This window comes from Cetorhinus maximus, chromosome 9 (genome assembly GCF_964194155.1).
Source record: "Cetorhinus maximus chromosome 9, sCetMax3.hap1.1, whole genome shotgun sequence".
Classification (NCBI taxonomy): Eukaryota; Metazoa; Chordata; class Chondrichthyes; order Lamniformes; family Cetorhinidae; genus Cetorhinus; species Cetorhinus maximus.
Genome location: NC_135887.1, coordinates 116,320,617 through 116,335,641, shown reverse-complemented (window position 1 = coordinate 116,335,641; position 15,025 = coordinate 116,320,617). Strand labels below are relative to the sequence as shown.

Here is a 15,025-nt window from a genome sequence, read left to right as displayed (position 1 = left end):
AGACTCCCAGGGTAATTCCCTTCCAACCGTATACCACCACTGCCAGTGAAGCAGGATATATCCAGGGGTGTTACTTGTAAGGTATGATTCTGTGACTGTAACTACATCAGGCTGTTACTTGACTTGTCTGTTAGACAGCTCTCCCAATTTCAGCATAAGCTCCAGATGTTAGTAAGGAGGACTTTGCAGTGTCAACAAATGCTTAGGTCAATCCCAGGCAGCCCATCCAGGTATTTTATTGAATTCAAACTTCACTGTCTGCTGTGGTGGTATTTGAACCCAGTACCCCAGGGCATTACCCTGGGTCTCTGGATTAGTAGCCTAGTGACAATACCATTACAGCACCACCACAGCGCTCCATGTGACCCACAATGCTGTGAATCAGTGGGCTTGTAATGACAGTCTGACAGCTTCACAGTCACAGTTACAGAGGCTAGCTTTTTATTTCCAAATTTTTTAACGTGACTTCAAATTTTCAAAAGGCTGTGATGGCGATTTTTGACCCAGTGATGCCGAAGGAACAATGATACAGTTCCAAGTCAGGGTGGTGTGTGGCTTGGAGGGGAACTTGCAGGTGGTGGTATTCCCATGCATCTGCTGCCCTCATCCATCTAGGTGATAGAAGTCAAGAGTTTAAGAGGCGATGCCAAAAGAAATCATGAGGACTAGAAATTGTCGTTGACTTACATGCCTGACTTCCCCATCAATGCTTTTCTTCTTAATTTTTATAAATTCCAATTCTTTACAAATTTCAAATTTTCACTCAGCTTTGCAGATAGAACACAAGTTGTTGCTGTTGTGTAGTTCACGGCATTGGATGCTAATGGGAGGTTTGCGATACATCATTGACCAATTGGTCACGGATGCCAGCCAAACTTATAATGACAACATGCTACTTACACTGCTGGGCATTATAAACCACAGTGGACTTCATCAGATGAGGTCTGGAGCCAACGGCATGGAGAGATAATCTTCAATAGAGCATTGCCCTCATGCATTTCAATAGAACTAAACTAATCTCTTCAGACTTGAAGTAACACAGGGGTGCACCATGGTGGTGTTTTTATAAGCTTCTAGCAGCAATGATAGGACGTTGCAAAAGTGTTTGCAATTTTATGAATGACCCTGGAATAGTTATCAAGGTCACACTGAAACAGTACACCTGAAAGTTTAATGAGGTCATCATATGTTGCATAACTCCTCCTCTCAGCTTTGCCACAGTTTGAAATATTGTTCCTGATAATATTTAAATGGCGCTTTTGGAACAAAAAACCATTATAGACATTATAGTTAGGGCCCGATAATATTGGCACTCAGTGCGGAACCGCTCAGACATAATTTGGCTTTGATCTTTGCTTTCAGAAGAAAGTGCCTGCTTGTGCCACAATCCAAATGCTTTTCACAAAACAGCAAAAGTCTGTTTTTTATTAAATAATGTAAAAGATTAATAGTCATGCATCAAGGAACAAAATCCAAAGTGCAGCTCAAGTGCGTTTGGAAAGCTCATGTCCTTTGTAAAATATTTTATTAATTCTGAGACGTGGGCATAGCTTGGTTGCTTTGGTGAAGATGAGTTAGCTTGATCACTTCAGAGGGAAGTTAAGAGTCAGCCAGGTTGATGTGGGACTTTTCTCTGATCCGTTCATGCGATGTGGGCGCAAGTAAACCCAGACCAGGTAAGGATGACAGGTTTCCTTTCTTAAAGAACAGAAGTAGAAACATTTTCTCTGTATCTATTCTATCAAAACCTTGCACAATTTTAAAGATCTCTATCTTAGGTCACCCCTCAGCCTTCTTTTTACAAGAGAAAAGAGGCCCAGCCTGACCTGAGATGTATACCCACACAATTCTGGCATCGTCCTTGTAAATCTTCTCTGCACCTTCTCCAGTGTCTCTATATCCTTTGTATAAAATGGTGACCAGAACTACATGTGGTCTAACCAAGGTTTGATACAGGTTTAGTGTAGCTTCTCTACTTTTCAATTCTATCCCTCTAGAAATAAAACTTAGTGCTTGGTTTGCTTTTTATGACCAGGTTTCACTCTGGGATCTAGCTTGTCCAGTGTTAACCGGAGGGGTATTTTACAGCAATCTGACAGCTTCAAAGTCTCATTTACTGAGGCCAGCATTTTATTTCCAGATTTTATAATCTGAATTCAAATTCTCCAGCTGTTATGATGAGGTTTGAGCTCATTTTCTACTAGGTTATTAGTCCAGGTCTCTAAATTACTAGAGCTGTATCACATAATCGTGCCCTCCCAGCCTGTGATGTTACATCTATTAATTTTAATGAACACTATATGGCAGATGACAGTAAACAACTTTGAGATATGAACTCCCAGAATTTGCCAGAAGCGGTGCAGTCAAATTTTTACTCCAATCTTCAAAATGAAGTAAAGTCATGGAAATGTAAAAATAACATTAATTACAAATAGGTCCCAAGGGATTTGGCAAGTGGAACTAATTGGATAGCTCTTTCAAAGAGCGAACATAAGCACGATGGGAAGAGTGGCCTCCTTCTGCACTGTATCATTCTATGATTGTACAAGATCTTTCAGCACCATCGCACCATCGGTGCATTTTGTACTATCTATAGGACACATATCATTATCAGGTTTGGGTTGTATTTTCAATCACTGCTTGTGCTATTATGGTTGAAAACTTGTTTAGCAAATTACTCTCTTCTAAAATTTTTTGAGGTTTTAAAAAAACTTTTTTTAATATATTGATTTTCAAACTGCATAAACTTTGAACTTTTGAGCATGTTATTATTTGTATATGGGAATTTATTCTTTAGTAAATGAAAGAAATATTTTTATTTCACCTTTCACGACCTCAAGACAAAGCGCTTTACAGTTAGTGAAATACTCTTGAATTGGAGTCACTGTTGTAATGTAGGAAACGTGGCACAGCAAGCTCCCACAAACAGAAATGTGGTAATAGCAGATAATATGTTTTAGTCATGTTGTGAAATGAAGGTTGGCCAGGATTTTAGGGAGAACTCCCCTGCTCTGCTTTTAATACCTCCAAATGATAGAGCAGATGGGGATCTTTAACATCTCATCTGAAAGAAGACATCTCTGAGAGTGTAGGACTCTCTCAGCACTGCACCATCCTGTCAGTTGAATGTTTTGATCAAGTGTCTGGAGTGGGATTCAAACCCGTGACCACCCGATTCAGAAAATAATGTGCTTACAACTGACCCACAGCTGACAAACCCACTAACAGTAAATTTTTCACTTATCCTCTTCTGATGCATTGAGAAAATGCACACTCTAAATCCAGGACTTTCCAATAACCTTAAGAAGCAGAAAGTTACTTCTAAATAATTTAAAGTAGGAACGGGAGGAGCAGAAGAGATTTACTAGAATGCACCAGGATTGAGGGGCTTCAGTTATGTGGGGAAATTGGAGAAGGTGTGATTATTCCTATTCGAGCCAGGAATGGGTTAATGAGAAATTAAATTGAGCTGTTTAAAATTATGAAGTGTTTAGATCGACTGGATAGGAAGAAACTTTTTCCACTGGTAGAAGATCTTGTAACCTGAGGAAACAGACTTAAGATAATTGGCAAAAGAGTCAAGGGGGGAAGATGAGGAAAGTTTTCTTTTTACGCAGCAAGTCGCTGTGACCTGGAAAGTGTGACCTGAAAGGGCAATGGAAACAGATTCAATTGTAAAGGGAATTGGATAAATAATTGAAAAGGAAAAAAATGCATATCTGTGGGGAAAGGGCAGAAGAGTGGAACTAATTGGATAGTGCTTTCAAAGAGCTGGCACAAGGAAGATGGGACATATGGCCTCCTTTTGCACTGTATCATTCTATGATCATAAAGGCAGGAAACAGTTGGCATTGGAGAAAGGGGAGTAGGAGGAGTTAGTATTTGAGAGCACAAAGACAGCTGTAGGTGGAAAAAGGGAGGAGACTGATGGGTGAGGATGAAGGTCATAGGCAATTTGAGTCCAATTCTCCTACACTTCCCTCATTACCCTCCAACATTACACTGCTATAGCCTGCTGCCAATATAATACCCAACTCTTAGCAACCCTCAGTATCAACAGGCTCTACCAGGTGCAGTGGCCCAAAACCCTTTCCCAAATCTGGCTAAAGCCAAGAAGCCCCTCCCATCTTCCAAGGCTTTTTTCCCACTTCTCAATCCTGGGAATGCCTCACGGTACCAATCTGGACAATATATAGTTATGTAGCGAGTGCCCAGTTTGTTTGCTGCACCTATTGGAGTACAAGGTCTACATGCTCTATCTATTGAGAATTCTGTCCCTGCCACAAACTCAGTTCCCTAGCTATTAACTCCATTTCTCTCCCTGGAACTCTCTGGGGCTAAACTCGACTGTTCATAACCTTGTGTCATATTTGACTCTGAAATGAGCTTCCAATCACACATCCTCTACAATACCAGGACTGCCTATTTCCATCTCCCTAACATTACCCAGTTTCACTCCTGCCTCAGCTCATTTGCTGCTGCAACCTTCATCCATGCTTTCATCACCTCTGGGCTTGACTATTCCAATGCTCTGCTGACAAACCTCCTATCTTGCACCCTCCATAAACTATTACTCATCAAAAAATCTGCTGCCCATGCACTAACTCGCACCAAGTACCTTTCACCCATCACCCCTGTGCTCGCTGACCTACATTGGATCTCGGTCAAGCAACTTCTTGATTCTAAAATCCTCATCCTTGTTTTCAAATCACTTGATGGCCTCACCCTATCCCCGTCTCTGTTGCCTCGTCCAACTCTACAGCCCTCCGAGATCTCTGCACTCCCCTCCAATTCTGGCCCCTTTGCACATCCCCCATCTTAAATCATTCTACTGTTGGTGGCTGTGCCTTCAGCAGCCTTTTCCCTTAGCTCTAGAATTTCCTCCCTAAACTTTCTTGCCTCTCAATCACTCTTTCCTCCTTTAAGATGCTCCTTAAAACTATCTCTTTGACCAAGCTTTTGGTCATCTTCCCTGATATCTCCTTATTTGGCTCGATGTCAAATTTTGTTTGATGACACTTTGTGAAGCACATTTTGGTATTTTACTACATTAAAGGCATTAAATGAATGCATTTAAACACACCGCATGTATTAAAGGTATAAGATCTGTATGTTTCCTGTGAAAGAAAGAGGGAATTTGCATTAATTTTATAAAGATTTTCACTACCTTGGGACATCCCAAAGCAATTTTCAGTCAATGAGGTTCTTTTTGAACTGTAGTCACTTTTGTAATGTAGAAAACGCAGCAGACAATTTATGTACAGCAATCTCCCCCACAAGCAAGATGTGATTATTAGGCAGCTTCCCCTTTAAGGAAGTACCTGAGCCCTGGATGAGTGTGTGTCAATCACAGCAGATTAGCAATCTGCAGTCATCGGTCTTGTCATGCAAACAATGTCTATAGGACAGAGAGACCCTTCTGCAAGAGGCAAGTGAGGTTTTTGGAATTAATATGGTCTTATCTGAAGGCCTTGAAATATTATTCAAATATTAGTAGTCAAAGATCAAATATAAATGACCTTTTAGCATCCCAGCGTTCCTATCTCATGGCCAGTACTATATTTTGTTGTGATGTATGGTAAACCTTCTGTGGAAATAATTGTGCTTCCGCTGAAGTGCCAAGTAGCTGATTTTTTAAAAGGCCAAATGGCAAGCAAGTAAATAGATTATAACTGCATCGTGGAAGGAAATAAGGTGCTTGTACATCAGCAGTTTAACTGGTGTAAAATGGCAGCAGTATATCAAAGCAGCAAAGATTCTTGACATAAGCATTTCAAACTGTACGATTGACATGAAAGCCACGTTGATCTCAGCTTTGTTTGATTCCAAGGCAGATGCTGCTCAATAAACACCCAGGACCTTGTGTCCTTGAGTGTTTATAATGAGATTATCTTCCCAGCAAACATGATGTTCTTGACAAAATGCTGCCCTCAAACAGGGCGACTGTCACAAAATGGAAATCATTGGAAAAAGATTTTGCTCTTTATTTATGGAATTGGAACCCTTAAAGAAAATTAAGCCAGCACATATTCGAGAGTGATGGTCTTTCTAATGTTTTCAATCACCAAGAATTTCCTAAGGTTGGGGGGTGGGGAGAGCACTTTCTGAATGTAACCAGCAGATTAGAGCAGATCCGGGTTATGAGCTTAAACAATCTCTGCTGATCTGTTGGCAAAGTTACAGCAGGGACAACTTTGGCTCAAGGGTCTGAATGGCCCCTTCCTATATTTCTATATAAATCCCTGAGGAAGATCAGTCCCCGGTGAGTACAGTTTAACGAGGAGTCTGTGTATTGCACTTGCAACAAAACTCAAGAAAGCAACAGCTAACAAGAGCCGCTGGACACAACATCCTCCAATCTCTACCACTGGCGCACTGTGGCTGCAGGGCCAATAGGAGGCACTGGAGCAACTTGCCTTGGATTCTTCAACGACATTCCATACACCACAGTCACTGAGAAGGACATAAATAACATGATATGGGAACATTACCATCTCCAAGATCCCTTCCAGGTCACATGCCAGCCTGACTTGGACATAAATCCCTGTTCCTTTATCATTTCCAGGTCACATTCCTGGCATTCCATACCTAATGCCATTGTGGAAACACTTTCAGCAGCAGTTCAGGAACAGGCACACCACCATTAGTCCCTAAGGACAACTGAAGATGGCCAATGAATGCAGCCTTGCCAGCGATGCCCACACTGCAATAATTACTCTTTCAAAATACCATCAGTAACTCAAAACTCACCACACCACTGGATGCTTTAGCACAAAGAGCCAAATCATACACAACATTTGAGAGCAAACTACATTAACCTGTGAAGAAAAACGTGTAAAAAGATAGCACTAGAGAGTAGGGAAATGGGAATTCAAGTAGATAGTTTCAATAAGGAAGGGGTTAGTGCATTCCACTGACATTGGCACCAACTGACAGATAGCCTCCTTCCCCAGTGAAATTTTACTGATCCTTTTGACTGGAAGATCGTTGCAGCTGGGTTAATTAGTGCCGTTGGGGAAATAACAAGCTTTATGGCGGACTGCTTTTGAATGCAACCTGTAGGTCGGCCCAGCAAAGATGATGCCACGTAATTAGAATTAATAGTGCAGCTGAGGCTTTTAGTATCAAGCCCATGAACTAGTGGAAGGGGACAGCATAAACATGCCCATAAATATCACGGATATGTGGAGTCAGAAGTCCAGCTCATTAAAAATCAATGCTTTGATTCAATGTCCTGAGGGCTGCTGGATTTACTCTTGCACTTTGATTAATCAGACTCATTTGACTGTCTGGGTGACGTTGCCAAGCTGTTGCAGCTGTTCCTTCGTGATCTGGTCGGAGACTGGATGTTGTTTAGTCTGTCCCCACTTTCTCTTGCCCTCATGGAAACTTTACCTCATCTGCACATGTGAAAGATCGACCAGCACTGGCACTCTATCAAAGGTATTAAAACATTCCTACTATGCCTTTGTGAGGCAATTTTCTTTAACAGGCCTGGAACCCAGAGCAGAGAGCAATCACCCCTTTTTCTTTCCTGAACAGTATTTTTTTTCTGACCCTCATTGGTTTCAAAATTCCTGAACTTTTTGCTTTGGTTTCAAGGCTTCCACTTGCTACAGATGAAAGGCAGAATTTCCAATTTGTGCATAGCTTATATAATCTCCAACCCACCAAAACCCTGCCCGCTTCATTGGACCATCTGGACCCTATCCAAAACTTCAATGGAGATTCCACTCACTTTCTTGCACTGTTGAAATTGGCACCTATGAGACAGAATATTTCCTTGCCATTATCACCAATGTTCATTGCACAAAATAAATATTTTCCTTCCAACATTTACATGTACACGTAGTATAAAAGGTCAACAGATGGTAAATGCTAATGTATGAAATAGATGATGTACTACTGATATCAGTCAGTCATGTGTTAGACTTTCAAGAGACAGATTGAAATCATACCTCAGAGCAATGTGCCTACTCTGTAACCTGTTTAGATGTAGTGCTACAATAAACAAGTTTTAAGCAAATACCAGAGTATGTCTACAGTCTGCCTACAAACCAAGTCCCACTCCTAGAGTCCAAGGACACATCTCATAACAGTACTGACCAGAATATACATTAGTTTATCACTGAGCAATGCTATAAGTACTATACTATATTGGTTATATTTCTGGACTCGCATTCATGTTCAAATCCCATTGCAGCAGTTTGTGAATTTCAATTTAGTTTAAAAAAGAAATCGGTAAATAAAAAGCTGATAACTATACAAGTGGCTATGAAGCTGTTGGATAGTTATTAAAACCCCAACTGCTTCCCCTAAGTCTTTCAGGGAAGGAAATCGTCAGTCTGGCTTTTATATGAAAACTCTCTGTCTCTTCGATCAAAACCTTACATGAATTTAAAGACCTGTATTAGGTCACCTCCTCAGCCTTCCCTTTTCATGAGAAAAGAGATCCAGCCTGTTCATGCTTTCCTGTTAATATAATCTCACAGTTCTGGTATCATCCTTTTTTCCAGCCTGGAAGATTTGATCTAAATGGTAGCTGAACAGACACTAAAGGACATCAACGCAAAGATGCATTGCAAAGATCTCTCAGTTATTTACAATTTGCAGGAATGTCCCATTTCTATTGTGTGCTGGGGTTAAAATAGCAGGATCTAGATTGCGAAACAAAAACAAAAAATGCTGGAAAAACTCGGCAGATCTGATAGCATCTGTGGAGAAAAAGACAGAGTTAACGTTTCGAGTCCGTATGACTCTTGACATAGGAACAGGTGAAGGCCATTCAGCCTGTCAAGCCTGCTCCGCCATTCAATACAATCATGGCTGATCAAACACTTCAATGCCTTTTACCTACACTATCCCCATAACCCTTTACGTTATCGTTAATTTCCAGCATCTGCAGTATTTTGCCTTTACTGGGATCTAGATTGTGCCTTCTTTGTTCTCAAAAGGTGTGTTTACCCTACCACCATATCACTGATGTGACCTGAGCATTGACACTGAAGCTTAATCCAGAAGTGACAACCAACCTGACTCCAGGGTAGACTGAGACTCAGAATCTGGACTACTCTCACACTGTGTCCATTCAACACCACACAGGATATTTGAATTTCAGTCAGGATACTGGTTAATCTATGGAACAGGCTCCCTAGGGAGTTGGTGGAAGTAGTCAGTATTGATTCATTACATACTTGGAGTACCATGCACAATTTTGGTCCCCTTATCTAAGGAAAGGTATACTTGCATTGGAGGCAGTACAGCAAAGATTCATTAGTTTGGTTCCCGGGATGAAAGGGTTGTGTGATATTGAGAGACTAGATTTTAGGGGAATAAGCAATCTCATTGAAACATACAAGGTTCTAAAGGAGCTTGATAGGGTAGACACAGAGGTTATTTCCCCAGGCTGGGGAACCTAGAACACCTAGAACCTAGAACACTTAGAACAGAGTTTCACTCAGAGGGTTACAAATCTTTGGAATTCTCTACCACAGTTAACGTTTCGAGTCCGTATGACTCTTCAAAGCAGTATTTTGCTTTCAGCCTTACGGATGAAATCTGTTTGCTTAATTTCTAGCTGGGAAACAAGCCGAGGGCAGCAACAGGTTATGGGGAATTGCTGATAAATTTTTGTTCAAAGTCTAAGAACATTTTCTGAAAGAAAGATCAAATGGAAGCACTCCCATGATTGAATTAGCGGGAGGTTCTTAGATATGAAGGACATAGTTCATTCACATACTTAGCATGAATGTATCTCATGTTCTTATCTGCCATGATATGCACCATTGTCCTGAATCACTGTCATTTATTTAACTATCTGTCTATCTGTACATCTCTCTCTATGCCTCTCATCTATTGATCATCTTTTTATTATTCATTCAAGGATGTCAGCATTGCTGGCAAGGCCAGTATTTGTTGCCCATCCTTAACTGCCCTCAAGAAGATGGTAGTGAGTCATCTTCTTGAACCATGTGATAGGTACACTGACAGTGCTGTAAGGGGGGGTTTTCCAGGATTTTGACCCAGTGACAGTGAAGGAATGGCTATATAGTTCCAAGTAAGGAAGGTGTGTGCCTTGGTGCAAAACTTGCAGATGGTGGTCTTCCCATCATGTGGTGGCCTTGTTCTTCTAGGTGATAGAGGTTGCAGGTTTGGAAGGTGTTGTCGAAGAAGTCCTGGCAAGTTTCTGAAGTGCATCATGTAGATGGTACATACTGTTACCACCGTGCACCAGTGGTGGAAGGAGTGAATGTTTAAGGTAGTAGATGAGATGCCGATCAAGAGCTTTGCTTTGTCCTGGATGGTATCGAGCTTCTTGAGTGTTGTTGGAGCACTGCAATACAGTCCACCAATAGTGTCACGCAACAGTGTAGTTTGCTGCACGCTACACAACCTGGTGCTGCAATGGGTGGAGGACCTGGCTGAGGAGAAGATGAAGGTCTCCTCCGATGAGGGGGACATCAAAGAGGATGATGGTGATGAGGCCCTCGAAGGTGAGGATGTCAGTGATGAGGTCATCACACTGGCCAGATGAGGCAGGTGCGCTTGGGAGACTCTCATAGCCACAAAATTCCTGAAGGATGATGACGACATGCAGTGAAAACAATCCTGACATCCTCACCTTGCATCTGTGAACGTTTGACTCCTGTGTGGCTGATGGCAGCACACATACCCTCAGTGCTCAGGCTCATGTCAGTACACTCAGTGCTCAGGCTTATGACTGGGGAGATGGTGGCGTAGTGGTAACGTTGCTGGACTAGTACTCCTGGTTACCCAGGCTTATGCTCTGGGGACTTGGGTTCAAATCTCACCATGGCAGCTGGTGGAATTTGAATTCAGTTAATAAATCTGGAAGTGAAAGCTATTCTCAGTAATAGTGATCATGAAACTATCATCGATTGTCATAAAAATCCATCTGGTTCACTAATGTCCTTTAGGGAAGGAAATCTGCTGTCCTTACCTGGTTTGGCCTACATGTGATTCCAGACCCACAACAATGTGGTTGACTCTTAACTGACCCTGAAATGGCCTTGCAAGACACTCAGTTCAAGGGCAATTAAGGATGGGCAACAAACAAAGGCCTTGCCAAAGACACCTGCATTCCGTGAAAGAATAAAGAAAAAAAAAAGACACAACGGAGGCACTAGATTCCAGGAGGATGATGACAACATGCAGTGAGGACACTCCATAGATCTTTATGTTGCCTCTGTGAATGTCTGGCTGAGAGCAACTCACTTGCGCTCTGTGATCAGGGCCATATCATGGAGATGCAGCTGTGAAACTTTAAATGCATCTGACCCCTTCAGGAGCACAGCATCACCGGACACAGATACTGAAGAGATGGGGGGGCCAACCCCACCTCAAAAGTGCTGAGAGCACACAGAGAGAATGACGGAACTCTGTAACGCCTGCCCATGACATTCTGGCAGCAATGGCAAGCACTGTTGAGGGACAGGCATCAGTAATGTGTCCAGTGAGTGTGAAGCTGGACAATCACTTTGGTCTGAAGGTTACACACTGCACAGGGAAGAGGCCCTGGACTGAGACACCTGCGGTTATCTTGTGCAGGAACCAAGGTTTCACATCTGAGTTGATATAAACACTGCTCATCATAGCAATGAGCCATAGGCAAGGAGACATTCTTGAGAGTTTATTTACAATAATGAACATTATGTACAAATGATTAACGCCCATGCCCACGCGGTGGAACTACATATTCTTAACCTTCCTAACCCTGCTGCTGTGTCATGGTGCTCCCCCGACATCCACAGAGGAGGTGGAGGCAGCCTGCTGACTGTGACACCCTGTCTGTGATAACCTTGGTAGGTGACCTTTGGAAGGCCAAGACCTGGAGTGCCCTGGCCTGCTTTGGGTGCCCTGCTGTGGGCCAGCTGCACCCTCCTCGGCCTGTGGAGCTGGAGCTGCGGGGTCACAGGAAGAGGGAATTTGGATTGGCCGGACATTCCCAGAGTCACCTGGGTGGATGGCCCCATGGTATCGAGCTGCTAGTCCTCCTCCCTCTTGAGAAGGGGAAGCCGGAGTGAAGTCAAGCAGTCCTGCACCCCTTTTGCGTTGACACTGTTGGAGGCCAACTATGATGTCAGCGATGGGGTTCAGCCTGCACAGCAGTCCGTGACCAATGTCCTGGACCAAGGTCTCCATGGCGGCCGCCATCCTGCCAGTGTTGACCTTGGTGAGTTGGCATGCTGGCGCTATCACCCCAGGCTGAAGGCGGACAGACTCCTCCATCGTCTCTTGCAATCTGAGGAGTGCACCAGACATCCCTTCCTGATGTTCCCGTGATTGTCTTTGCAGCTCCACCAGCTGATTGGGGACTGAGTCAAGATGCTCATCATCTGACTCGGACTCAGCAGATTCTTTGCCTCCAGCTGTGCTCCGAGTGCCGGCGACCAAGGCTGTCCCTGCCTCCGCCTGCTGTGGAACAGATTGCATGGTGTGCTTACCAGATTGTGATCCTGAGGCTACTCTACATCTAGATTCCCACCAAGGTATGTGTCGCTGCATTGGTGGAGGGTGTGGGTGAGCACCATGACAGGTATTCAATGGTGCCGCCCTCAGGTCCTCATCCGAGGTGTTCTCGGTGCTGGGGTTGGGGTCCAGGTTGCCTGAGGGCGACATGGCAGATGTGCCTAGGAAAGTGGAGATTATTCATGCTTGGCAGCCAAGTTGAACACAGAACAATGAACTCAGAGTAGCATTTAGAGAGGAATCATGTGTTGCAGGATCCTCACATGGGTGTTTGCAACCGCCCTCACCGTTGCCACAGGAACGGTTGACGTCCTCTCCAGCCAGCTCCAACGCGCAACTCCTGAACTGAGTGAGGACCCTGATGTCCGGCACTTCAGCCCCAATCTGGAACCTCTCCCAGCGACTGTGCACAATCTTGTCCTGCAGAAAGACAGATGGAGAGAGTGTGAGCAAGGTGAATGCCTAGTCAAATGAGAAGGATGCCAGGCATGCGCATGTTGAGTGGAGCCATAGATGGGATGAAGAGGCTAACTCCAGAGGAGATGAGGCCAGTTGGAGATGTGAGGGTGTGTGTGAGAGTGTGAGTGGTGATGTCCCTTGAGCTGGCACTGAATGAGATGCCAGTGAATGTGTCATGGGCTTATAAGTGGGTGAGTTGAGATTGATGAGATGGTTGACTTACTCTGGCAGCACAGATGAGATTATTCATCCATTTTTTGCACTGGATGGCCGACTCCTTGTGTGCAGCATTTGCACTGACCACCTCTGCCACCGCCTCCCAAGTCAGAGTGGTGAGACTGATGGGGTCCTGCGGCCAGAGCGGGGATAGAGGACATCACGGCGGGCCTCCACCGTGTACAGAGGTTTCCCAGGGATACATCAGTGAATCAGGAGGCTGCAATCTTCCTGACTTTTGGGGGCATGTCTTCAGCGGAGCAGTCCTGGGCTGTAAGCACTGAGAAACCTGTGCTTGGCTGCATTTTAAATATGATGCCCGGCGTGAGGATGCGGCGAGGTAACTGCGCGGCGAGAAAACTGGAGGCCTGCCGCCAACGATCTGCCGTGTTTCCCTGACTGCAGAATTTATGAGGTGGGAAAGGGACGATACAGCATGAAAACCAGCCATTGTGGCCGGCAGGTAAAACCTTTATCAGGCCCATCATCGCAAAATTAGTGCAATTCTGGGATGATTCTGCCTCATATCAAGCTGTTGCTTGAGTAGTCCATGGGATAGCTCTCTCAATTTTGGAACTAGTCACCAAATGTTGGTCAGGAGGATTTTATTGGGCCGACTCGGCAAGGTGGCTTCTTTGACCTTTCCATTGCAGTTTAATACAATCAAGTGACTTGCTAGGCTATTTCAGAGTGCAGTTAAGAATCAACCACATTTCTGTGGGCATGGAGTTACATACAGACCAGACCAAGTAAGGGAGGCAGATTTCGTTCTCTAAAGGACATTAGTGAACCAGATGGGTTCCATGATGATCATTATCAATACTAGCTGTGCATTTGTCTTTCCATGTCTCGCATTTCAGCCATCCACAGATAGGCCAAGGTAAGTGGGCTATCTTTTGTTCACATGGGAGAAGAAATTCAGACATGCCTGCTTTTGGGATGTGTGTTGGAGGGTACACTCCTTGCAGAGTGAAACAGCAGTCCACATTCTTCGAATATGGGCTCAGGGGTGAGCACTCCTGTTTCTTGTGGCTCCACTTTCAGGGAAGCAAATGTGAAAAAAACCTAACCTTTTGGTAGCGGACAATGCCATGGTTTGATTTCATTGAGCACAGCTTGCGCTGGCTGACTCAGAGCAAAGCAACCTGGCAAAGAGGCTAGAGGAATGCTCCAGGAATAGGCCTTGGACACCACTTTACAACGGAGGAAGTGAGAGGCGTCTGATATTCATCCTGACATAAATGTCTCGAGGTGTGGAACTCAACCCCCACTACCTTCTTGGCTCAAGAGTGCTACCCACTGAACCTCCCTGTTAACAGTGACAGCGTCTTGCCACATGGGCATAAGAAACATCTGTAAGATGTGAATCAAAGACAAGAGTAGGGTGGGAATCTAAGCTCGTAAGAATCTGTGATACGCAGCAATATCCACCATTAACACTGAGTGCACTGCAGCCAAGTGTCAACAAGGTATAGTCTCAGATTTCAGGAAATATGCAATTTCTGCAACCCCCACCTTTAGTGATTTATGATGTTGGCCCCGAGACCATTTTCCTAAATTCCCTCCTGCTTTAAAACATAATTAATCACAATGCTTAACTGTGCTGCAAAAATAAATGAAAGAAGTGCTTGTTTGAAAGCATGCCTGATGGCTACCATTCCAATTCCAGACATTAATACAGCAGATTTTCTTCAGCTGCTGAAGCTGGTCTTGTATCAAGGAACATGAGCAACATGAGATTAGAGGCTCACTCTTGGAATGGTCGAATGATACCTCACACCATTATTGGCCACCTCACCTCAGGGTTTTCCAAGCCATTGGGCTGGGATAGATAATCAAATGGTGTGTGCAATACTATAGA

At 43.9% G+C, this 15,025-nt stretch overlaps 1 protein-coding gene across 1 annotated transcript in view; it reads right to left on the bottom strand.

Moving 5' to 3' along the window:
• Positions 1–7,674: 7,674 nt before the first annotated feature.
• Positions 7,675–15,025, bottom strand: part of LOC144684956 (ARL14 effector protein-like) — a 70,808-nt gene continuing 63,457 nt past the window's right edge. Inside the window, exons 4-5 of the mRNA XM_078549413.1 lie at positions 12,753–12,909; positions 7,675–7,763 (exon numbers count right to left, since the gene is read on the bottom strand). Of these exons, the coding sequence (XP_078405539.1) occupies positions 7,735–7,763; positions 12,753–12,909 (186 nt within the window). The 3' untranslated portion in view covers positions 7,675–7,734. The remainder of the gene's footprint in view (positions 7,764–12,752; positions 12,910–15,025) is intronic.